The sequence below is a fragment of the Pelmatolapia mariae genome, linkage group LG9 (genome assembly GCF_036321145.2).
Source record: "Pelmatolapia mariae isolate MD_Pm_ZW linkage group LG9, Pm_UMD_F_2, whole genome shotgun sequence".
NCBI lineage: Eukaryota > Metazoa > Chordata > Actinopteri > Cichliformes > Cichlidae > Pelmatolapia > Pelmatolapia mariae.
Genome location: NC_086235.1, coordinates 32,468,117 through 32,492,021, shown reverse-complemented (window position 1 = coordinate 32,492,021; position 23,905 = coordinate 32,468,117). Strand labels below are relative to the sequence as shown.

General features: G+C 41.7%; 1 protein-coding gene across 1 annotated transcript in view; it reads right to left on the bottom strand.

The window, feature by feature from the left end:
* Nucleotides 1-17,521, bottom strand: part of pde1ca (phosphodiesterase 1C, calmodulin-dependent a) — a 64,750-nt gene extending 47,229 nt beyond the window's left edge. Inside the window, exons 1-3 of the mRNA XM_063483246.1 lie at nt 17,437-17,521; nt 4,487-4,537; nt 4,160-4,319 (exon numbers count right to left, since the gene is read on the bottom strand). Coding sequence (XP_063339316.1) covers nt 4,160-4,319; nt 4,487-4,537; nt 17,437-17,521 — 296 coding nt within the window. The remainder of the gene's footprint in view (nt 1-4,159; nt 4,320-4,486; nt 4,538-17,436) is intronic.
* Nucleotides 17,522-23,905: the final 6,384 nt, after the last annotated feature.

Below are 23,905 nucleotides of genomic sequence, written 5' to 3'. Positions count from 1 at the left end.
GTTTTATTTGTTTGTGAGTAAATCAGTTTAGCTGAGATTAAAGTTGTTAGATTAGATTAGATAAAATAAAACGTTATTAATCCCCCGGGTGGTTTTCGCACAGCTGAATAAACGTCAAACAGAAAACTGATTAAACAGAAGTGTGAGATGGTCGAGAATTTGCACCAGTGCCCTGTTATATTTTAGATAGCAAGGAGCAGACAGCTGAGTTTATTAAACTCCACCAAGACAGTGGTGACGCAAATCTGAAGGCTAGACCGTCCAATTTCACAGCCTTTTACTTCCGCTCTACCTGACCTTCTGAGGACCCGGCCCACGTAGACTGCGAAGGCCAGGTCCTCAGGAGGATGCAGCCCATGAATTTGGATATGACTAGTGATTTGTTCATGCTATGATTCAGCACAGGAAGGGAAGGGGTGATTGAGTGAGTGATTCGTTCATGCTACAATTCAGCACAGGAAAGGAGGGGGTGAGTAACTCAAATGTTCTGTTAGCATGTTAGCAGAGCAATGCTACTGTGAACTGAGGAGCTATTGTCTTGATGTGAGCTTTCTACTCAGGGTTTTTTCTTCCAGTTCAGAGCAGAAATGTTTCTGTTAAGAAACTGGCTGTTGTTTTTTTTCCCCCCACAGTTTTAATTATAAGCTAGATATATTTCTACTAATGCAATTAGTTTGCTAACAGCAACAGGGATGAGTCAGTGAAAGAGTCAGTTGGGCTTGTGAATCATGATTCACAAGTCAGCAAAGTGATTCCCGAGTATTGAACGATTCGTTCATGATTCGCACATCACTAGCACGGAGGCAAAGAGCGAACGAGACATGAAACCTATCATCTCATTTGTGCCTTTTCCAGCGGATCTTTCAGCTACAAGTAAATCTTGTCCATCTTCAGTTTGTGGGCAATATTGTTTTCTTTCTCAGCTTCTTAAAGTTTGACTTAAGGGGGCAGGAAGTTTGTTTAAGGGGGCATTGCCCCCTCTTGCCCCAGCCGCGACTCTTCCCATGAGTGATATGGGTAGAGATTTCCATCTAGCCAGATTGCCTTCTACTGTCTTTAGAAGTGGGATGTGGTTTAATTTAGTTAAATCTGCAAGCTTAGGAGAGACATTAATACCTAAATATTTAATATTTCCAGATTGTAGTGGAGTAGAAGAAGAATTATGGAAGAAGCAATTAATCGGAAGAACTGTAGAGTTTGAGCAGTTAATTGAATAATCTGAAACTCTTGAAAACAAGTTTATTAGTGTAATTACCTCAGAAAGGTTGATTTGTGAGTTTTGGAGAAAAAGCAACACATCATCCGCATAGAGACTGATTTTATATTCTACTTTCTTGCATTTTATGCCCTTAATTGTTGTAGCCTGTCTAATTGCTGCTGCTAGTGGTTTGATAAAAATTGCAAACTGTGAATAGGAGAGTGGGCATCCCTGCCCTGGTGCCCCTCAGGAGACAGAACTGGAGGATGCTTGGTCATTTGACCTGACACAAGCTGTTGGGGAATTGTATAACATTTTTAGCCAGTTTATGAATGAATTTCCAAAACCAACTTTGTGTAAAGTTGCAAATAAAAATTTTTGCTATTTTTTGGAATAGCGTGTGTGTGTGTGTGTGTGGGGTTCGATAACGTGAACCACAGTATTGTTTCGAAGTCTCAACTTGCTGGTTACAGTACGTCTGATGTTGACTCTGCATTGCTACCCCGGAGTGGTGTTATCTTGAACAGCACTTAGAATCACCATACTGGTTACACTAATATTATCAGCTACAGATGTTAGTGTGCAGAGGGGTGGTGGCAATGGTTAATGTCCTTACCCTACAGATGTTCATAATAGGTTAGGCAGCACACAGATCAGCAATATCCCCTCTTTTAACACATAAGAACTGCATGCACATATTGATTGAAGAGACATCACTGTTAATAATCCAGATCAGTATCCATCGGAGTGAGAGAAAGGATTGCAAATGTCATTGATCATGCAGTGCAAGACTCCCAATCTGGGAGTGTAGCCAGCAATGTTCAGCCTGTTTTAAAATGGCCTGTATTTATATAGCGCTTTACTAGTCCCGAAGGACCCCAAAGCGCTTTACATATCCAGTCATCCACCCATTCACACACTGGTGATGGCAAGCTACGTTGTAGCCACAGCCACCCTGGGGCGCACTGACAGAGGCAAGGCTGCCGGACACTGGCGCCACCAGTCCCTCTGACCACCACCAGTAGGCAACGGGTGAAGTGTCTTGCCCAAGGACACAACGACCAAGACTGTCCAAGCCGGGGCTCGAACCGGCAACCTTCCGATTACAAGGCGAACTCCCAACTCTTGAGCCACGATCACCCTTCAATGCTGATAATGATTATATTGCGGATTTATTTCTTGATCAAATAGCACAGGTCATGCAGAGTAAAAAAGATTCTATAGGTGATAAAGAAATAGAGTTCATTGTAACAGTTGCACAGAACAGGAGTGGGGGGTGTCCATTTAAAGCTAAGTTCCTTACAAAGACATATTTTCAAAAAAGGGAAGTATTTTTATAATCCAACCATGTCTGAGCAAGAACATGAAAACACACATGAGAATCCACAGAGAGCCAGAGGTCAATATTAACTATTGACTGAATGCTATGTGCTCCATAAAGAAATGGTGAGTGAAAAAAGTTGAAGGAGAAACAAAACTAAACTTAACTTAAATATCCTGAGCCACAACTGAGCCAGCAGTCTGAGTAAAGATCTCTACATCTGTGATACCATACTATAAGGTCTTTAAGATGAGATGGGTCCTGATTATTGATGTGTAGAATGATTACAAATTTTCAGTATGGAATTATCAAAATGAATTATTGATCAATTATTATCTTACCATTTAGAGAAGAGCTCCTGTCCAATCTGATGGTGCTTTTCTGTAACAGTACCTCGTAAAATTTGAAAATGGCAAAAAGGGCTGATCTATAATATTACCCATTAAAAATGTTATGTGGCATTAAAATGTCATATTACAACATCAGTGCCATATCAACACCAAGGGTTTATGTTACCTAGGTTTCACAATAATGAAAGCCCAGGCATAACTGATAGCAAATGTCATGTGCCAGTTTTCAACAATGTAGTAACTAAAAGGAAACTACTTTAACAACTGCCAACCAAGTACTTTCTAAAATATGCAACAAAAAAAAGGTTCCTGTTAAAAGTATAAACAACAAATTTGTTTCACCACTTAAGGCATAAACACCATTGAGTAAAACTTGGCTATGAAGAACGAGGTGATGTCTTAAGCAAACGTAAAGACAACTACACCAACTGCTCCTGAAGTACTCCCTAGTTGAACTACAAAAGAATAAGAATAGCAAAGTAAGTTGATAGAAATTACTGTGGTTACATGTTGCAAAAGCAGTGGTTTAGGCAGCTGGTTTAAAAGCCTGAACCAAAATATAAAATTCCAGGCATCTTATTTCAACAGAGTCGCTCTTCAAATTGGGTAGTGTCTCTTCTCTCACCCCAACCGGTCGCAGCAGATGGCCCCGCCCCTCCCTGAGCCTGGTTCTGCCAGAGGTTTCTTCCTGTTAAAAGGGATTTTCCTTCCCACTGTCGCCAAAGTGCTTGCTCATAGGGGGTCATATGATTGTTGTTGTTTTTTCTCTGTATGCATTACTGTAGGGTCTGCCTTACAATATAAAGCGCCTTGAGGCAACTGTTGTTGTGATTTGGTGCTGTATAAATAAATAAATTGAACTGATTAAAATTGAATCATTGACAGTAACTCAGTAGAAAAAGAATAGAAATGCTCTACCTTTATTTATATTTCTAAATGCGGCTGCCTACAAGCATCAATAAAACATTTTTTAGGATTTCTTTCTTCTACATTTTCAAAAATATTGTTATTGCAATTTTTTTTTAAATATTGTAATGCAATTTTGAGGCACACTTCTACTGACTGGAAAGAATCTTTTTGTCAGTATCTTAAATATCTAACATGACAGTGATTCAAAACACACTGCCAATACATTCCTGGGTGAAAAACCACATCGATACATTTTCAACATTACTGAAGCAATCTGACAGAGACAGAGAATGGAAGAAGAGGCAGCCAACAAAGAAAGAAGAGAAGAGATTTGAATGCCGTTCAAGAAAAACATTCTTTAAGACCGTGTCCAAATCTGACCTTATAGCAGTCTTCTCAATGCTGTCTGGTGCATCAAGGATTGGCAGTTCATCAGCCAGGATCTCATCAGCACTGCGTGGGTCGATCAGAATTTCTTTGGAGTCAGTGACGCCTGTTCGCGCTGTGACTTCGGTGCACAGTGCATTCTGGGACCGTGAGCCTGGACAATTTTAATACAGATTGTTACCAGTAACACACACCACATTAACGTAACTCCTGAATATCCAGAGACATTTCTGTATTTTAGTGAGCAAAATACATATATTCATCATGGCCTGAAGACACTTTCAAGTATATAGAAAATTACATATACTGTGCAGAACTTACGTGAAAAGAGGGGTAGTGGGCGCTGGTTGTTGTCCCCTGCCTCATTTGCAACTGTGAAGCATAATTGTAATAAATATTCTTAAAACTGTAATTCTTAATATAAATCAGAAATGTAAAAGTCTGAAACTTTCATAATTCAGATCCTTGAATCTTGAAGTTTTTTTCCTGCCTGTTCAGACCTTCTGTCCAAGATTCATCCAATAAATTAAGTATAATTTGTAGTCTGTAATAAAAAAAAACAATGGATACACCTTAACCAATGCATTTTGACTGCGGAAGACTGTTTTGTTATATACTAAGATACAGCTTTGTCTTATGAAACATGTTGGAAGACACATGCAAGGTGTCTTAAAAGCGTTTTTGTATCAACATGAAACCTCTAACTAATTTGCTTGGAGTAAAAATCACATGAAAATCATAATACTACCTTACACAGAGAAAGGCTTTTGCTGTTTAACTGTGGGGTCGAGAAATGCACATAAAAGCTATCATCGCGTTTAATGCAGGAAGAAATGTTAAAAAAAGTTGCTTTCTAAGGACAGCGCTAGCAAGCACTCTGCTTGTGAGCAAAAAGACAAAAGTCAAAGGAGTTTGCAAAGAAAAGCGTCTGGACTTCTTTAAGTTGCTTGAAGACGTTTCACCTCTCATCCGAGAAGCTTCTTCAGTTCTAAGGTCAAATGGCCGAGAGTCCCAGATTTAAACCCAGTGGGAGTATCCCCCCAAAGAGGGACAAAGGACCCCCTGGTGATCCTCTAATCACATGAGCCAAGGTGTGAAAGCGGGTGTGGGACCTAATCAGCCAGGGTTTCGGGTGAGCTCATTGTGAAACCTGGCCCCACCTTGTCGTGTGAATTCCTGAGGTCAGATGGCCCAGGATGTGAGTGGGCGTTAAGGCGTCTGGGGAGGGAACTCAAAACTGGATTATAGATGGCAGACAGTTGGTGTCGTAAACCACCGCCTCTGTTCAAAGATGGTCGCTCACAGTGGACATAGATGGCCTCTTTCACTCCTCTTTCAAACCATCTGTCCTCTCTGTCCAAAATGTGAACATTGGCATCCTCGAAAGAGTGTCCTTTATCCTTAAGATGCAGATGGACTGCTGAGTCTTGTCCTGTGGAGGTGGCTCTTCTATGTTGTGCCATGCGCTTGTGAAGTGGCTGTTTGGTCTCTCCAATGTAGAGGTCTGGGCATTCCTCGCTGCACTGTACAGCATACACCACGTTGTTAAGTCTGTTTTTTGGAGTTTTGTCTTTCGGGTGAACCAGTTTCTGTCTGAGTGTGTTGCTGGGTCTGAAGTACACTGGGATGTCGTGCTTGGAGAAAACTCTCCTGAGTTTCTCCGATACACCGGCTACATAGGGGATGACAACGTTGTTGCGTCTGTCTTTCTTATCCTCCCTCGCTGGTGTCTGATCTTCTTTTCTGTGCCTCTTTGCTGACTTTATGAACGCCCAGTTAGGATAACCACATGTTTTGAGAGCTTCCTTTACGTGTGTGTGTTCCTTCTTTTTTCCCTCAGGCTTAGAGGGAACATGTTCTGCCCGGTGGTGTAGGGTCCTGATTACTCCAAGTTTGTGTTCCAGAGGGTGATGGGAGTCAAAGAGGAGGTACTGGTCCGTGTGTGTGGGCTTCCGGTAAACTTCGATGTTGAGGTTGCCATTCTCTTCAATGTGCACGGCGCAGTCCAGGAAAGGCAAACAGTTATCCTTTGTGTCTTCCCTGGTGAACTTGATGTTTTTATCCACAGTGTTAATGTGCGCAGTGAAGGATTCCACTTCTTGTGTCTTGATTTTGACCCAGGTGTCATCTACATATCTGTACCAATGGCTGGGTACTCTTCCTTTGAAAGAGCCAAGAGCCTTCCTTTCCACTTCCTCCATGTAAAGGTTGGCTACAATAGGTGACACGGGGGAGCCCATGGCACAGCCATGTTTTTGTCTGTAGAAGCATTCGTTGTATTTGAAGTATGTTGTGGTAAGGCAGAGGTCTAACAGTGTGCAGATCTGATCGGGTGTGACGTTGGTCCTGTCTTCCAAGGAGCTGTCTTCTTGTAGTCGTTTTCTGACAGTCTCCACTGCCTCCGTGGTGGGTATGCAAGTGAAGAGAGAGACTACATCAAAGGACACCATGGTTTCATCTGGATCCAGGGTAAGTTTCTGGACCTTGTCGGTGAAGTCGGTGGAGTTCTTGATGTGGTGTGGGGTGTTCCCCACGAGAGGTGCAAGGATGGTAGCAAGGTGTTTCGCAATGTTATAAGTGGCTGAGTTTATGCTACTGACTATGGGTCTGAGTGGGACCCCTTCCTTGTGAATTTTAGGAAGTCTATAAATGCAGGGTATGGCATCCCCTGGATAAAGGCGGTGATATGTAATGCGGTCAATGATTTTGTCCTTTTCAAGGTCCTGAAGGCAAGCTATAACTTTCTTTTTGTAGCTGCTTGTGGGGTCTCGCTTTAACGCTTCGTAGGTGTTGTTGTCACTGAGGAGAGTAGTGATCTTTGTGTGGTAATCTGTTGTGTTTAGGACCACGGTGCACCTTCCCTTATCCGCTGGTAATATAGTGATGTTGTGGTCTTCGCTTTTCTTTGCAAACTCCTTTGACTACGATGACCTGGATGACTGAGAACCTTCACAGACATATTGCCGTACATTTTGGGAGGAACACCCTTCAACTGGTACGGGAGTATGAAAGGGAATCAAGGAAACTGACGGATTATAGGAACCACCTTCGTTTCAACCTAAGATGCAGACAAAGCAGAGTTGTTCCTAAGAGCTTGCGCCTTGGATCCACTGTCAGGGGACACAGAGCAGACTTGATTCTACAGAGAGCACAAAATCACCTTTTAAGTGAAAGGATAAGACAGGTCCATTTCACTATAGATGCCCTCCAGATCAAGATCAGCCAGACTCTGCAGGAACTGGAAACTCTTCTACCCTCTCCAATCCTAGAAGAGGTTTACAAGTTTGTGGACAAGGCTCAGCGGGCCCAACACTCTCAAGGAAAAGAAAGACAACGCAGGAAATTTCACACCTTGCTTTCAAAAACCCACACTCCTCAGTCTGAACCCACACAACTCAGAGAAGAAAACACACCTGAAGACAGTCGGGAGAAATGGGTAAAGAACTTTTCAGACCGGAATCTCACTGAACCTGAAAAGAGGGTTTTAGCCAAAGGACTCAATTTCGCCATTTCTCCGCAACAGTTGCCCATAGTGGACCTCATCACAGCCACAGAAACCGCCATACGGATTAATAAATTATCACAGACGGAAGCAGAGCAAATCAGGATGAAAGTCTCAGCCACCCTCTCCAGTGCGAAAGTCCCTCCGTCTAACCTTACATTACAAGAAAAGAAGGCCGTCGCTTCCCTGAGCAAAGACCACAACATCACTATATTACCAGCAGATAAGGGAAGGTGCACCGTGGTCCTAAACACAACAGGTTACCACACAAAGATCACTACTCTCCTCAGTGACAACAACACCTACGAAGCGTTAAAGCGAGACCCCACAAGCAGCTACAAAAAGAAAGTTATAGCTTGCCTTCAGGACCTTGAAAAGGACAAAATCATTGACCGTATTACATATCACCGCCTTTATCCAGGGGATGCCATACCCTGCATTTATGGACTTCCTAAAAATCCACAAGGAAGGGGTCCCACTCAGACCCATAGTCAGTAGCATAAACTCAGCCACTTATAACATTGCGAAACACCTTGCTACCATCCTTGCACCTCTCGTGGGGAACACCCCACACCACATCAAGAACTCCACCGACTTCACCGACAAGGTCCAGAAACTTACCCTGGATCCAGATGAAACCATGGTGTCCTTTGATGTAGTCTCTCTCTTCACTTGCATACCCACCACGGAGGCAGTGGAGACTGTCAGAAAACGACTACAAGAAGACAGCTCCTTGGAAGACAGGACCAACTTCACACCCGATCAGATCTGCACACTGTTAGACCTCTGCCTTACCACAACATACTTCAAATACAACGAATGCTTCTACAGACAAAAACATGGCTGTGCCATGGGCTCCCCCGTGTCACCTATTGTAGCCAACCTTTACATGGAGGAAGTGGAAAGGAAGGCTCTTGGCTCTTTCAAAGGAAGAGTACCCAGCCATTGGTACAGATATGTAGATGACACCTGGGTCAAAATCAAGACACAAGAAGTGGAATCCTTCACTGCGCACATTAACACTGTGGATAAAAACATCAAGTTCACCAGGGAAGACACAAAGGATAACTGTTTGCCTTTCCTGGACTGCGCCGTGCACATTGAAGAGAATGGCAACCTCAACATCGAAGTTTACCGGAAGCCCACACACACGAACCAGTACCTCCTCTTTGACTCCCATCACCCTCTGGAACACAAACTTGGAGTAATCAGGACCCTACACCACCGGGCAGAACATGTTCCCTCTAAGCCTGAGGGAAAAAAGAAGGAACACACACACGTAAAGGAAGCTCTCAAAACATGTGGTTATCCTAACTGGGCGTTCATAAAGTCAGCAAAGAGGCACAGAAAAGAAGATCAGACACCAGCGAGGGAGGATAAGAAAGACAGACGCAACAACGTTGTCATCCCCTATGTAGCCGGTGTATCGGAGAAACTCAGGAGAGTTTTCTCCAAGCACGACATCCCAGTGTACTTCAGACCCAGCAACACACTCAGACAGAAACTGGTTCACCCGAAAGACAAAACTCCAAAAAACAGACTTAACAACGTGGTGTATGCTGTACAGTGCAGCGAGGAATGCCCAGACCTCTACATTGGAGAGACCAAACAGCCACTTCACAAGCGCATGGCACAACATAGAAGAGCCACCTCCACAGGACAAGACTCAGCAGTCCATCTGCATCTTAAGGATAAAGGACACTCTTTCGAGGATGCCAATGTTCACATTTTGGACAGAGAGGACAGATGGTTTGAAAGAGGAGTGAAAGAGGCCATCTATGTCCACTGTGAGCGACCATCTTTGAACAGAGGCGGTGGTTTACGACACCAACTGTCTGCCATCTATAATCCAGTTTTGAGTTCCCTCCCCAGACGCCTTAACGCCCACTCACATCCTGGGCCATCTGACCTCAGGAATTCACACGACAAGGTGGGGCCAGGTTTCACAATGAGCTCACCCGAAACCCTGGCTGATTAGGTCCCACACCCGCTTTCACACCTTGGCTCATGTGATTAGAGGATCACCAGGGGGTCCTTTGTCCCTCTTTGGGGGGATACTCCCACTGGGTTTAAATCTGGGACTCTCGGCCATTTGACCTTAGAACTGAAGAAGCTTCTCGGATGAGAGGTGAAACGTCTTCAAGCAACTTAAAGAAGTCCAGACGCTTTTCTTTGCAAACTCCTTTGACTACGATGACCTGGATGACTGAGAACCTTCACAGACACAAAAAGACAAAAACAAAAAAACCCACCTGTTTTCTATTGGATTGAGATGTGAGAGATTTGTGACATCTAGTGTGTTTGAAGTGTCTAGTTAGTGTGTAGTGTACTCGTTTTTTGTGTGTCAAAACATACTCAGATTTTAGGGGGTTTTTTTTGTCTGATTTTAGTTCAATTGTCTTAATACCGTATGTCAACTTGAAAAAATAACTGTAAGTTCAGACGTGAGCTTGTATAGAGGTTAAATGAATCAAAAACGGCTAATTTTACCCTAGAACCCAGAGGGTTAAATACACTTGTTTGTTATCTAAACCTTGTTTTACAAAATGGTAGCACTGTGATGTTTTTTTTTTTGTGTGTGTGTGTGTGTGTGTGTGTGTGTGTGTGTGTGTGTGTGTGTGTGTGTGTGTGTTCGTGTTCTATGGAAAGCCTTTTTTCATTGCTGAATGGGTGAATGAGGCAAGTTGTATAGAGTTTCAGTTTCAGTTCCAGTTTCAGTTTTATTTGTCATATGCAAGTTAGCACAGGGTCAACATTGCAATGAAATGTGTTTGACGAGCAGCAGTGACTCAGCAGCATGGTAGAGTAGAAGAAAATATAATAAAATAAAGTAAAATATAATAAAATAAAGTAAAATAAAATATTAAAAAAATAAATAGAAAAATAGTAAAGAGTAAAATATTACAGAGACGTGGTAAAAGAGAAAAGATGACTAAATATATATGTATCTATAAATATAAATATATGTACACTAGTGATTAAATAAGAAAATCTTGAAAAGAAATATGACGGGGGGGGGGCAGATGGGATATTGCACAGGAATGAGCAGCAGAAAATTACAGTATTGCACTTTTTAAATATAAATATCAATAACAATAAAGTGGAGTGACCAGTGCAGATTAAACAGAGTACTTGTGAAGCTGCAGGGTAGCTTCTGAGTGTGTTGTGTGTGTTTAAGTGCTGTGGTTGAGGTGTCGTATGGCTTGGTGGTAAAAACTGTTTTTAAGTCTTGTAGTCCGAGCAGACAGACTCCTGTAACGTCTGCCAGATGGTAACAAGGAGAAGAGCTGATGTGCTGGGTGGCTGTGGTCCTTGATGATGCTGTGTGCTTTACGGAGGCATCGCTGGAGATAAATGTCCTGAATGGCAGGAAGCCTCATGCCAGTTATGTGCTCTGCTGCCTTCACCACCCTCTGTAGTGCTTTACGGCTGCTGGCAGAGTAGCTTCCGTACCAAACTGTAATGCAGCTCGTCAGCAAGCTCTCGATTGCACACCTGTAGAAATTTGAGGTGATGTTGGCGTTCATGCCAAACTTCCTCAGCCTCCTCAGGAAGTAAAGCCGCTGGCGAGCTTTCCTGATAGCAGTGTCTGTGTGAAGGGTCCAGGAGAAGTCCTCGGTGATGTTGACTCCAAGGAATTTGAAGCTGCTGACCCTTTCGACCTTGACACCTTTGATGTGGATGGGATGGTGTTCCCTGACTGGTCGTTTCCGGTAGTCCACTATCATTTGCTGATGTTGAGAGTCAGGTTATTTTCCAGACACCACTCATACAGCGCCATCACCTCCTCTCTATAGGCCATCTCGTCGTTGTCTGTGATGAGGCCTATGATGGTTGTGTCATCCGCAAACTTGATGATGATGTTAGACTCATGTTTAGCAACACAGTCGTGTGTGAACAGGGAATATAGGAGGGGGCTAAGCACACAACCCTGTGGTGTACCTGTGTTTAGGATGAGTGATGAGGAGGTGTGCTTACCAACTCTCACCACCTGGGGCCTGTTTGTGAGGAAGTTTAGAATCCATCTGCAGATTGGTGTTCCCAGCCCAAGGTCGACGAGCTTCGTGGCAAGTTTTGAGGGGATGATGGTGTTAAATGCCGAGCTGTAGTCGATGAAGAGTATCCTTGCATATGTATTCCCTTTTTCCAGGTGAGTGAGGGTGGTGTGCGTTGCCAGGGCGATGGCATCCTCTGTGGCTCTGTTTTTCCGATAGGCGAACTGAAGAGGGTCCAGTGTGTCAGGGAGGGAGGAGCAGATGTGACCTTTGACCAGCCGCTCCAGGCACTTCATGATGACGGATGTCAGTGCAACAGGACGGTAGTCATTCAGACAGGAGGCCACTGATTTTTTGGGAACAGGAATGATGGTGGATGCTTTGAGGGACGTGGGGACCACTGACTGCCTCAGGGAGAGGTTGGTGAACACCTCTGCCAGCTCGTCTGCACACACTCTGAGTAGCCGGCCTGGGATGCCGTCCGGTCCTGGAGCTTTGTGAGGCTTGACCTTTTTAAAATTCCATCTCACAGCTTCTGTTTTCAGAGTTAAAGTTGCAGCCTCACTGTCTTCCTGAGGGTAGAGGATCTGCTCTCTGTTGTCTGCGTCAAAACGAGCATAGAAGTTGTTAAGCTTGTCTGCGAGAGATGAAGTGGGCTGAACACTGACAGTGTTGTCCTTCTTGTAGTCAGTGATGCAGCGCAGTCCATTCCACAGTCGCCTGGTGTCAAAGCTGTGGTAGCTGGACTCCATTTTGTCCCTGTAGTCTTTTCTGGCCTTTTTTATGGGCTTTCGGAGGTCGTACCTGGCTGCTTTATATGCATCAGCATCCCCGGAGTTGAAGGCAGAGGTCCGTACTTTTAGCTTGGCCCGAACGTCTTTATTTACCCAGGGTTTCTGATTTGGATATATGCGGACGGTGGTTTTAGTGATGGTATCATCCATGCACTTTCCAATATATCCAATGACAGAGTCTGTGAGTTCATTGATGTTGCCATCAGCTGCATCCACAAATATCTGCCAGTCAGTTGTCTCAAAGCAGTCCTGCAGGACCTCCTCAGCCTCACTGTCCCATTTGTAAATAACCCTGGAAACTGGTTTTACCTGTTTTAGTCTTTGTCTGTATGCAGGCAGCAGCAGAATGGAACAATGGTCTGCCTTACCAAAAGCTGGGCGGGGGAGGGGTTTGTAGCACTCTTTGAATGGAGTGTAACAATGGTCCAATGTTTGATCACCTCTTGTGGGAAAGGAGATGTGCTGATAGTATTTGGGGAGAACCTTCTTCATGTTGGCTCTGTTGAAGTCTCCCAGCACAATAAAGGCAGCTTCTGGATTTTTGTTCTCAAGTCCAGTGATGATGTCATACAGTTCGTCCATAGCCGTAGCTTTATCAGCGTGTGGGGGAATGTAAACAGCTGAAAGGAGAACTGAGCTGAACTCCCTCGGGAGGTAAAAAGGCCTGACTTTAATGGTCAGTAGCTCGAGGCTCTGAGAGCAGTAAGTTTTTAAGATACACACATCTCTAGCCCACAAAGAGTTAACCATAAAGCACACCCCTCCTCCCCTTTTCTTGCCTGAGTCCTTATTTCGGTCTCCCCGGTAAACAGTGAATCCATCTGGCGTGATGGCACAGTCGGGGACGCTGGGCTCCAGTCATGTCTCTGTGAAGGCCAGAACACAGCAGTTCCTGATGTCTTGTTGGTGTTTAATCTGTGCACGCAGCTCGTCAAGTTTGTTGTCCAGAGACTGGAGATTCGCGAGCAGGATGCTGGGGAGAGGTGGCTTGCTGTTTCTCTGTCGCGTTCAGCACAAAACTCCGGCGCGTTTCCCCCTCTTTGTTTTCCCTCGATGTCGCGCAAGTAAACAAAGGATCCCAGGCAGCAGAGCGTCCACGGAGTCGAAACCCGCTGTAAAGTCCGAACTGGCTGACGAACGTAGCTCCAGAAGCGTTTGTCTGTCATACCGAGTGTATGATCGCGCTGTGCACACAGAAATAGAAAGCAGTACAAAATAAATAATAACATTTTTGCTGAGATGACTGGGAGCTCTCGTCGCTGCAGCCACCTTACGGCGTAACCGGAAGCATAGAGCGCTTTGAGTCCTCGGGTAGAATAGAGAAGTGAACCAGTTCATATACCATTTATGAATGAAACTGCCCAAAATGTCTTGCTATGCTAAAGCATTAAGAGTTCGTTTCAGTGGAACTAAGAGCCCAAGCCCAACTTGTGAAAAACAACCCCACAGCATAATCCCCTGTCAACCAAACTTTACACTTGGCACAATGCAGTCAGACAAGTACCATTCCCCTGGCAACCACCAAACCCAGACTTGTACTCCAATTTGCGAAATGATGAAGCGTGATTCGTCACTCAAGACGACATGTGTCCACTGCTCTAGACTCCAGTAGTGCGGTGTGTTACACCACTGCATCTGATGCTTTGGATTCTGCTTGGTGATCTAAGGCTTGGATGCAGCTGCTTAGCCATTTCACGAAGCTCTCCCCAAATGCTGTTTTCAAACTAATCTGAATCAGTATTGTGGATGAGTGAGTGAATACGTAATATAGTGTGCCTCCAAATGTGTCTATGTGAGTATGTGTGTTCAAGCACACATCTCTGTGTGTGTTTGTGTTTACATACTGCAGTATCCATGGGAACCAGAAGGCATGGGAAATGACTATGTCATCATTTTGACTGGTCCAATTAAATATGTGTTGTCAGTTGTTAGGATACTGAGCTCTGGGAGTTATTATCACTAATTGTGAGTCAGTGAAGGCAGAGATAAAGAACAGGCAAATTATCCTTTGTGACCATTTTCTGCTGTAGTTTTCATCAATTCAGAGAAAAATATACTGGCTTACATTCATTTGACAAATTCCCAACAAAACCCTAATATCTATACCCTGACCAAACACACACACACACACACACACACACACACAGAGGGATTTAGTTATGTTAATGTAAATATAGGCAGTACCTCATTCACAATATAATTTCATTTCAAAATTTTCATATTGAAAAGGTTGTGATAATCACATTCTGATTGAAGAGTAGTCATTTAAGAATTCATAAGCTAGATTGAAAACTACTAAGCATTAACACAGAAATTATGCTTCAGTGTTGCATAGACCTAAATATGAGATCATACCGTGGATTACACATTTAATTACAATCAGGGGTTCCAGTTATTGTTCTAATGATAAGATTCTTAAAATATTAGGAATTATTCTATTATTTTATGGAACTGGTCAAATTCAAATCACTAACATAAGAGACCTGCTTTTCTTTTCCATTTGAAGTAAGATACAACAGAAAACAAAACTGCATGGTAGGCAGGTGAAAAACAAAACTAGAACAAATTCAGTGTTAGAAACTAATTATGAAAAATAATATATCAAAATGAAGTTCTACAAAATCAGTTTATTGTTATTTGACATTTGACTTTTTTCTGTGGCTCATACCTCACCCAAGTATCACCAAGTTGCTCCTGATACATCCATGTGAGTTTAAGTACCGGTCCCTATATTGTTTAGCATCTGTTGTAGAGGCTCAGCATGGAAAATAATCAACATAAACAACTTAATGAAACTACAACAAGCTAAATTGTTTATCCTGCACTAAACTGCCAAGTATTGTCATCCAAACTTTGAATGACAAAAATTAGTATATTTCTGTTTGTTTTGCAGTATATTACACAATATGAAACTATATGACTATATACTAACATGTCTCCAGTTTTTCAAATTTTTTGGGCTATCTTGCATGAACTGCGTATTTAAAATCTCCCCAAAGTGGCTAAATGATCTGGAGTCAGGAGACTGCGATGACATCTCCAGACCCTTTTCTGCTAGTCAATGTAAGGTCGATTTGGCCTTGTGTGTTGGATCATTGTTGTGTTGGAACGTCCAAGTGTGTCCCATGCGCATCTTCTGAGCCAAATCGTGCAGTATTTTATGTTAACATGCTGCATGCATTTTGCCATCATTTTGACCAAGTTCCCTGTGTGGCTCATTCATCCCCAAAACATCAGCAGTCCACCTCTGTGTTTCACAGTAGGGATGGTGTACTTTTCATCATAGGCCTGGCTGAATCCTCTCCAAATGTAGCAATTGTTTTCTGTGGCCAAAAAGTTGAATTTTGGTCTCATCATTCCAAATAAATTTGTTCTGGAAGTTTTGACGCTTGTCTCTGTGCTGTTTGGAATATTGAAAGTGAGCTACTTTGTGGGATCGATATAGTAATGGTTTTCTTTTAGCGACTCAACCACAAAGGCCTTAAAGAGCCTCCTTATTGTGCATCTTGAAACAGTCACAGCACCTTTTTTCAGCTGACGTTATTTGTAGGTTTTTCTTTGCGTCCCCCAAAATTTTTCTGGCAGCTGTGGTTGAAATGTTTGATGGCCTACCTAACCGTGGCTTGGTTTCAACAGAATCCCTCATTTTCCACATTCATTACAGTTTGGACACTGCTGATTGGCATTCTCAATTCCATGTATATCTTTTTCCTGTTTATTAAGTTCAACTGTCTTCTCCTATCGTAAAGCAGAAATTTTCTGTAAATCTCATTAACCCTTTAAGGTCCACACCAAGAAAAGAACAGTGTTTTTTTTTTCTTCAGGCAACCCCTTTAAAAAAAAAAAAAAAAAAAAGGGTTCTCTACCAAACAGTTGAGACTGCCATTTATGGTAAAACTCATAATACACAACGAGATAAGAGAAAAACAAAAAATTCCTGGACTCCTAAATCTCCTCAACCTTCCTCAAATGTTTGTTAGTGTAACAGAACCACCTGCAACAGCAGTTTCTGGGGCACTACAGTAGAACTCCCTTATTTCTTGTGTTATTTTGTGAAGCACTGATTGTTTACATTCAAATCAAGGAGCATATTATATTTCTGGGATTTACACATTTACAAAAACTTCGGGCATGGGTAGCACGATTCCAGCCAGTCCCACTGAAATGACTGCACTTGTGCTAACACACATCTGGTAATGGCTGTGAGGCTCTTGGGATATATAGCTATGCCCATAATAGTTATGAGTGAAGAAGAGATCATAAAAAAAGATCATAATCTGAGTCCTACATAACAATAAAAAATAGAAAAATAAAAATCCAAAACGACAGGCTGTGAAACTAGGAAAGAATTAAGACATAGAATACGGAAACTCATGAGCCAAAACAGGTACCACAACAAAAAAAACAAAACAAAACAAAACATCCATGCAAAGGACAAAGGCATGTTCATACAGGACATACTGTACATTGAGGTCTGATTGGCAGATGACTAAAAGGAATGTAAGTTATGAATGACAGGCAAAAACAATGACAAAGCATAGGCAAACACAAGACATAAAAGAAAACCATCTGCTGAAGTAAACATAATCAGTAAATGAAAATTAATAATAGAACAGGAATGAAAAAAAAGCAGAAAGACAAAGACAACAACAGTCTGGCAGAGAAAAATTGGAGAGAAGCAAAAAGGAGGACACAGTGAGGAGACACTGAGAAAAAAAATCAAGACAGAAACCAAAAAACATTAATATCATAAAACTGAAAACATTACATCATCAAGAGCAATCGTAAGAGTAGCAGTAAAGTCTAACAAGAACCCTAAAGTCAACAAAACCCTGGAACCACGGATTCCTGGGCCAGCACACTTTAGCAACACACACACACACACACATATACACATGTATATATATGTGTAAAAAAATAATAATAAAAAAAAAAAAATATATATATATTATATATAGGGGTTTTTTTAAAGTCTCTTACCAATTGTAAAGCTGAAGCCATCAATGCTGAACGTGGCACTCCGACATTTTTTAAATCCATGTTTTTTAGATTTAGATTCTGCCATCATGACTCTTGATTCTCCTGTACACTCCTGTAATACCTTGTTTGTGAGTGGATTAATGTTGGAAGCAGATCACTGTTTCCCAGGAGGGTTGAGAGCCAGGAGGCTTTTTCCCCTCAAGTGGGTGTAACCTTGGCTTTGCTTACAGTCATTTCAGATGCTGGAGGTGGTGCTGAGCTTTGAGCAGTTGTTTTAAGATAAGATGTGATAAGATAAGATAACCTTATTTAGTCCCACACGTGGGACATTTGTTTTGTTACAGCAGAAAGTGGACAGTGCAAAGTTATATAGCAAAAATTAGAGAACACTGGAATACAATAAGAATAAGATACTGTATAGAATAGAATAAAATACTATATACAATAGAATAAAACTAGAAAGCGAAAATTTCGGAAGAAATTTTAAGTGTGCCTATGCCGCTGCTAATCAGTGTAGTTTGCCATTTATACAGCTACAGAGAGCAAAACTCAGCAGAGCAGCCATTCTCCACCATGAACTATGGTAAAAACAAACATCGCTCGCGCCTCACAGATGACAGCTTACAGTTTTGGGTAAAGATGAGGTGACTTCGTACAGCCCCGATCTGCAGACGCTGTGCACAGAGGTTCATGAGCAGAAGTCCCATTGTACCACGGCAGACCTGACAATGTTTGCATGAACACGCTTTGAAGCATTACGTTATGGACCACTTTTCACACATGGTTGGTGTACCCACACAGCCAGCTGTAGCTTTTCAACTCACAGCCCAACACACACCCAAAAAACAGCCGAGAGAGCACAGACTTTACACCCGTGGGTCCACCTCCCCTGCAGAGGCACTGCAGACCACGCCCCGCCACACACATCAAACACGTAAAATAAATATTTATGCACTTTTGCATTCAATTTGTTATTTTTACACAGTGTTCTGAATGAATAACAATGGTCTACAGCCAGTCTTGTGTATTATTATACAAACTTTGGTTGTAAGATTCAGATAACTATTTAATAAAAGCTAAATATTTTATATGAGATTAAGAAAGAAAAGTATATCTTTGTGCCCCCCTTTCCCTGTTAATGCCCTACCTGGCCCCCTGGCAAAAGCTTTGCTAGATCCGCCCCTGCACAGTTACCAGCTGTCAGTTACACAGAAAAGGATCTTGGTGTTATTTGTCTCTCAGAAACAGTTCATAACTTCCCTTCAACTCATTCATGTCACCTAAAGGGTAAACCTGTTGCTCCATCACCAGTTCAGCTCTGATGATTCAGTAAGGACGTCTCCTGGTTTCATCTTCACCATATATCCACCCTCTCACCACATATTAAACTGATATCATGACCAGCAGGTTTTATAGCTGTGGATCCAACAAACATCAGCTGACACTAGAAAGTAATATTAAATACATTCTAACAACAGCTGATCAAGCTTAAACGTGCAGCTGTTGTTTAGCGCGACATCCGCCAGTTTCCCGTTCTGGCGCAAAGAGAGAATGACAAGGGAACAGTCTGCTGTGCAGCGTAACGACAGAATGTAGCTGAAGTCCGGACAAACTGTGTTCCTTTTCAGCTCAATACAAAACGCGTAATATTTTCTCTGAATGCGGGACAACTCCGTTTGTACGGGACGACTGGCAACTCTAGTAACTAAACTTATGAATAAAATAAAGTTCACTATGGTATCACTAACATCAAAGCACCCACCCAGCTGTATAGAAACTCCGTCATGCTAGCTAGCACGTAGTATGAGTTAATGTAACTGATTGTAAAAAGTCAGCACAACGAAAATAAACTCCACCTAAACTTGGTTTATATCTCACCCAGATAGACTGCAGGTCATAACTTCTTACCTGAAATTCAGTTCACCTGATGCTCGGATTTCAGCCGCCTCGGATCTCCTTTTCTCCCGCATGTCCTTTATTCACCGCCTGGCCTCTGTTGGAGCTCCGCGTTAGCCACCACCAAACAACTCAGTTATTTTTCCCACATCGACCAGCATCTGGACAACCACCTTTCACTGTTTATACCGTTACTAAAATGAATAAATGAATCATCGGCCCATATAAACGAAAAATAAGTCCAGCTGAGACACAGACTCTTGGCGAGCGATCGGGTGGTGAGACGAGTCTCAGCCGCCTCACTGTAAGCCAAGCCTGGGTGCTTTTTAACGAAGAGACGCTAGCCGCGCTAGCAGCAACATCGTCAGAGAACTGTTGCTAATATGGGATGTTTTGACAAAACGAGCAGATATTTGAAGTTTACACACCTACATTCTCGCCTGAAAATATCTTAAAAGTTTATTTTGTGACCTAGAAACACTAATAAAAGACATTTAAAACGAAGACGTGTCCGCCATTGTTTAACTCGGCAGAGGTGTGCTATGAATTGTGGGATATGGAGTTTTCCACCAAGCATACACCCTTGCGGTTACTGTAACTATTCAATGGTTCGCGCAACCTTAAAACTTCCAATGGTTCCTGAAAGCAGCGACGCTGTGCGCGCCGTTGATGTTGTCGTCATTACGGTAATCCAAATAAGGGTAGACAGGCCGTACCACTCCCGGCATACCACTAGAGAGCCAACACACCACAAATGAAGTTTGAAATTTGTTTCAATGGGACCAAAAGATGGAGCCAACACACCACAAATGAAGCCTTCCCATTCATTTCAATGGGAAAAAACTTGCATTAAAATATTCATATTTAAAAAACTATAGAAGTAATAAACACCAAAAGTCATAGCACACCATTGCTGATCCAGCCGCAAAAAATGATATACCATATGTGAAGCTTGTCTCAAAACTGTGGGGTGAGTTACGCCGCAAAATTTCAGGCGGAAAAAGGAAAATAATAATAAGAACTAGAAAAATTTGCATTTCCTGCGAAAATGCAGTGTGAATGCTGTAAAGCTGAAGCTGTCTGCTAAAAAAGCTGAAAATAGCTGAAGAAGCTGAAGTCAGTATCAGAAAAGTGGTTGAAATTGTAATAACTTTGTAGATGAATAAAAACTGAGCCAAAATATAATAACTTTGCAGAAACTTAAGAAGAAACAAAGCGTTTGCAAAAATACTATATCAAAGGAGAATATAGCAGACATTGTAACTTAGCAAAACAATAGTGACTTGGCAGAAATAGTACAACATGGTAGAAGTGTTGTAATACAGCAGTAATGTTAATATGTAGCACAAACCTAAAAACTTGGAAAAATGTTGTAAGAGTACAACTTAATATACAGTAGTATAATAGTAACATGTAGTAGAAATGCAACATAGGAGCTGAAATATTACTTTTCTGCTGAATTATACTAACTTTAGCAGAAATATTGGAAACGCAAAACGGCCAGCTTCAAAAAGCTGAAGTTTCCTCAAAAGATTAGTTGTTGTTCAACTGTGAAAAATTGGCAGAAACATTAGAAAAGTTACATAGGAAATGCCAGCAGATACACAAAGCTAAGGCAAAAATGACATGCCTAGCAATGTTTACAAATAGGGATACACACACACACACACACACAGAGACACATAACCCATGTTCAGAAAACAATGTGTACAAACATAGATGCAAGCATAAACACAGACATACAAACATACACACACACACAAGGGCACACCGAGACAAACAGAGCATGAAGTGTCCTGTGTGTTTCTATGCCAGTCAATCAGTCTGAGTCTGGTCAAGTTGAATCCACTAATGGGATGCTGGTCACCAACGAATAAAAATTGAGTCACACAGAACCACACACACACACACACACACACACACTTCTGCAAATTTTTATTAGAAGTTCAAAAACTTTTTCAAACACTGACATCGGCTTTTCAGCTTTATATTTTCAGCTGTATCTATGAGAGTCAAAAAGCCTGGATCTGCTCAATTTGAATCCACCAATCAGAGCTGCCACTTCTGTCTGCTTCATCAGGCTATGTAGTCGTTCTTGTCAATGCTTATGCATCCCTTGCTCACACCGACAGAGACATGGGCTTTCTGTAATGTATTTCAGGCATGGAGCAGTAACATAACATCTTAGCAAAAAAATGTGACTTAAGAGAAACATAATAACTTAGCAGAAATCCTATTATTTGGAAGAAATAATAATATTTGGAAGAAATATTATATTTTAGCAGAAAACCTATAAAATAGCAGAAATGGCATGACTTAGCAGAAATACTGTATTTAGCACAAATACTAAAAAGTAGCAGAAATACTCTGATTTTGCATAATAATAATAACTTAAGTAGAAATATTGAAAAGGAAAATGGACAGCTGAAAAAATGCTGAACATGGTTAGGTTCCATCAAGTGTACTTGTTCAACTGTGAAAAATTCACAGAAATTAAAAAAAAAAAAAAAAAACCCAAAGAGAAATAACAGCCAGCAGATACACACAATTACAAATATGGACACATATGGAAACACAAATGCACAGAGGGACACACACACAGGATCTATGCCTGTCAACCAGTCTCAATATGTTCAATTTATATCCTACAATGAGATGCTGCCAAAAAAAGGGTCTCTCTCTCTCTCTCTCTCTCTCTCTCTCTCTCTCTCTCTCTCTCTCTCTCTCTCTCTCTCTCTCTCACACACACACACACTTACCCGCTTAAGTCCCATATCTTAACTCCCACCCTTTGGGGACACCACTTTCTGTATGGTTTAGAAGCAAGCTGGCAAGTGAGTTTTACTCCTCCAAGACCACAGAAATAAAAAATCACTTGAGAGTTTCATTTTAAGCAACTTTTGTCCAGACAGTATTTTTACCCTCCCATTGGGGACTGGGAATGTTTAATGTCCCCTTTGGGGTCTTCAGCGATACACAGATAAACAAACTATTTTATGTCACTTTTGGGGACCTTACTTCCATTTGGGGTCTTCAGCAACACACACATACACAAACTATTTTATGCCACTTTTGGGGACCTTACTTCCATTTGAGGTCTTCAGCAACACACACACACACATACACAAACTATTTTATGTCAGTTTTGGGGACCTTACTGTCACGTGTAGGCTGTGTGCAGGCAGGAATCGTAGTAGGAGGACCCAAAGTGAAGACACTCGGAGGCAAAACGTGAACTCAAATACAGCTTTAATGCTAAACTCAAAAAGTAACAAATCAAGGAATACAAAATAAACTTACACTGGCAAACGGACAGAACACACAGCAAGATGAGGGTAGATCGCGACACAGAGAAACACAGGGCTTAAACACACAGAGGGAGCAATCAGGGAATGAGTAACAGGAGGGAAACACAGCTGGGGCAAATCAGGCCTAACGAAACAGGGGAAGCAAAACCAGATACATTAACATAAGACACGGACTTTCAAAGTAAAACAGGAAACATAACACAGACTGAACTTACAGACACAAACTCACAGGCAGGCACTACAACAGAGAGACATGGGACCAGGGCAGACAGACACTGAGTGGATATAGCAGACAGGGGAGACGGCAACTAAGGATTACACAGAGACAAAAACAAAGAGACAGAACTAACAAAGAAACCAAAGACTATTATATTATTTATCATTTCTAAACTCAAAACCATGGGTCAACGACCCAGGCATCCTAACACTTACTTCCCTTTGGGGTCTTCAGCAATACACACATACACAAGTTATTTTATGTCAGTTTTGGGGATATTACTTCCCTTAAAGGCAAGTCCTTCAAAGTGCAATGTAAGGTTAACTACCCAATCTTACAATAATCTAAACAATAGTTAAGGTCTCTATTTATCTTGAAGAAATCAAAACTATGTCCATTGTCTCGGCCATAGAACAATTTAAATTTTTGACTGCATTTATTACTACTGTGTTTTTTTGGGAGTATACATGCACATCATTAATGCAGAGAAACTTGGGGAAAAAAAATCATCTGTACTACTGAGTGTTTGTTACCAGCAAATTGTAAGGCAAGAACTTTGCTTCCAAATATGTTCACTGGGAAGAAGTCCCTGGTCCCCTGTCTTCATCTTGATCTGTTTTCTTATTCTATTGTGTTTTTGTTGCCTCCATACCTGAAAGAAGACACTCAATCTCATTCCTTGAGGAATCCGGATTTTGCAGATCTTTTTTTTTTTTTTTTTTTTACGTTTCAGGCATTTCTCATGATGCTGCTTCAGCTTGGTTAGCCCTGAGTAGATAAACATAAGTTAAATAGGCAAACATTAGACAGTTAACCTAGTTTTTATATTATATTTAAATGAAAAAAGAAATTTCTAATTTCAACTATGAATTGTTAACAGAGATCATTTGTACACAATTACTAAGGGTTCATTTCATTTGCAGAAACTATCCAAACTTTGAAGCAAACCTATCATAAAAGATTTAATTTAATTATTAATAAACACACTTCTTTAACCTACATTAGAACCAATCAAAATATCCTTTACCTCAGGGCACCAATAAGTACA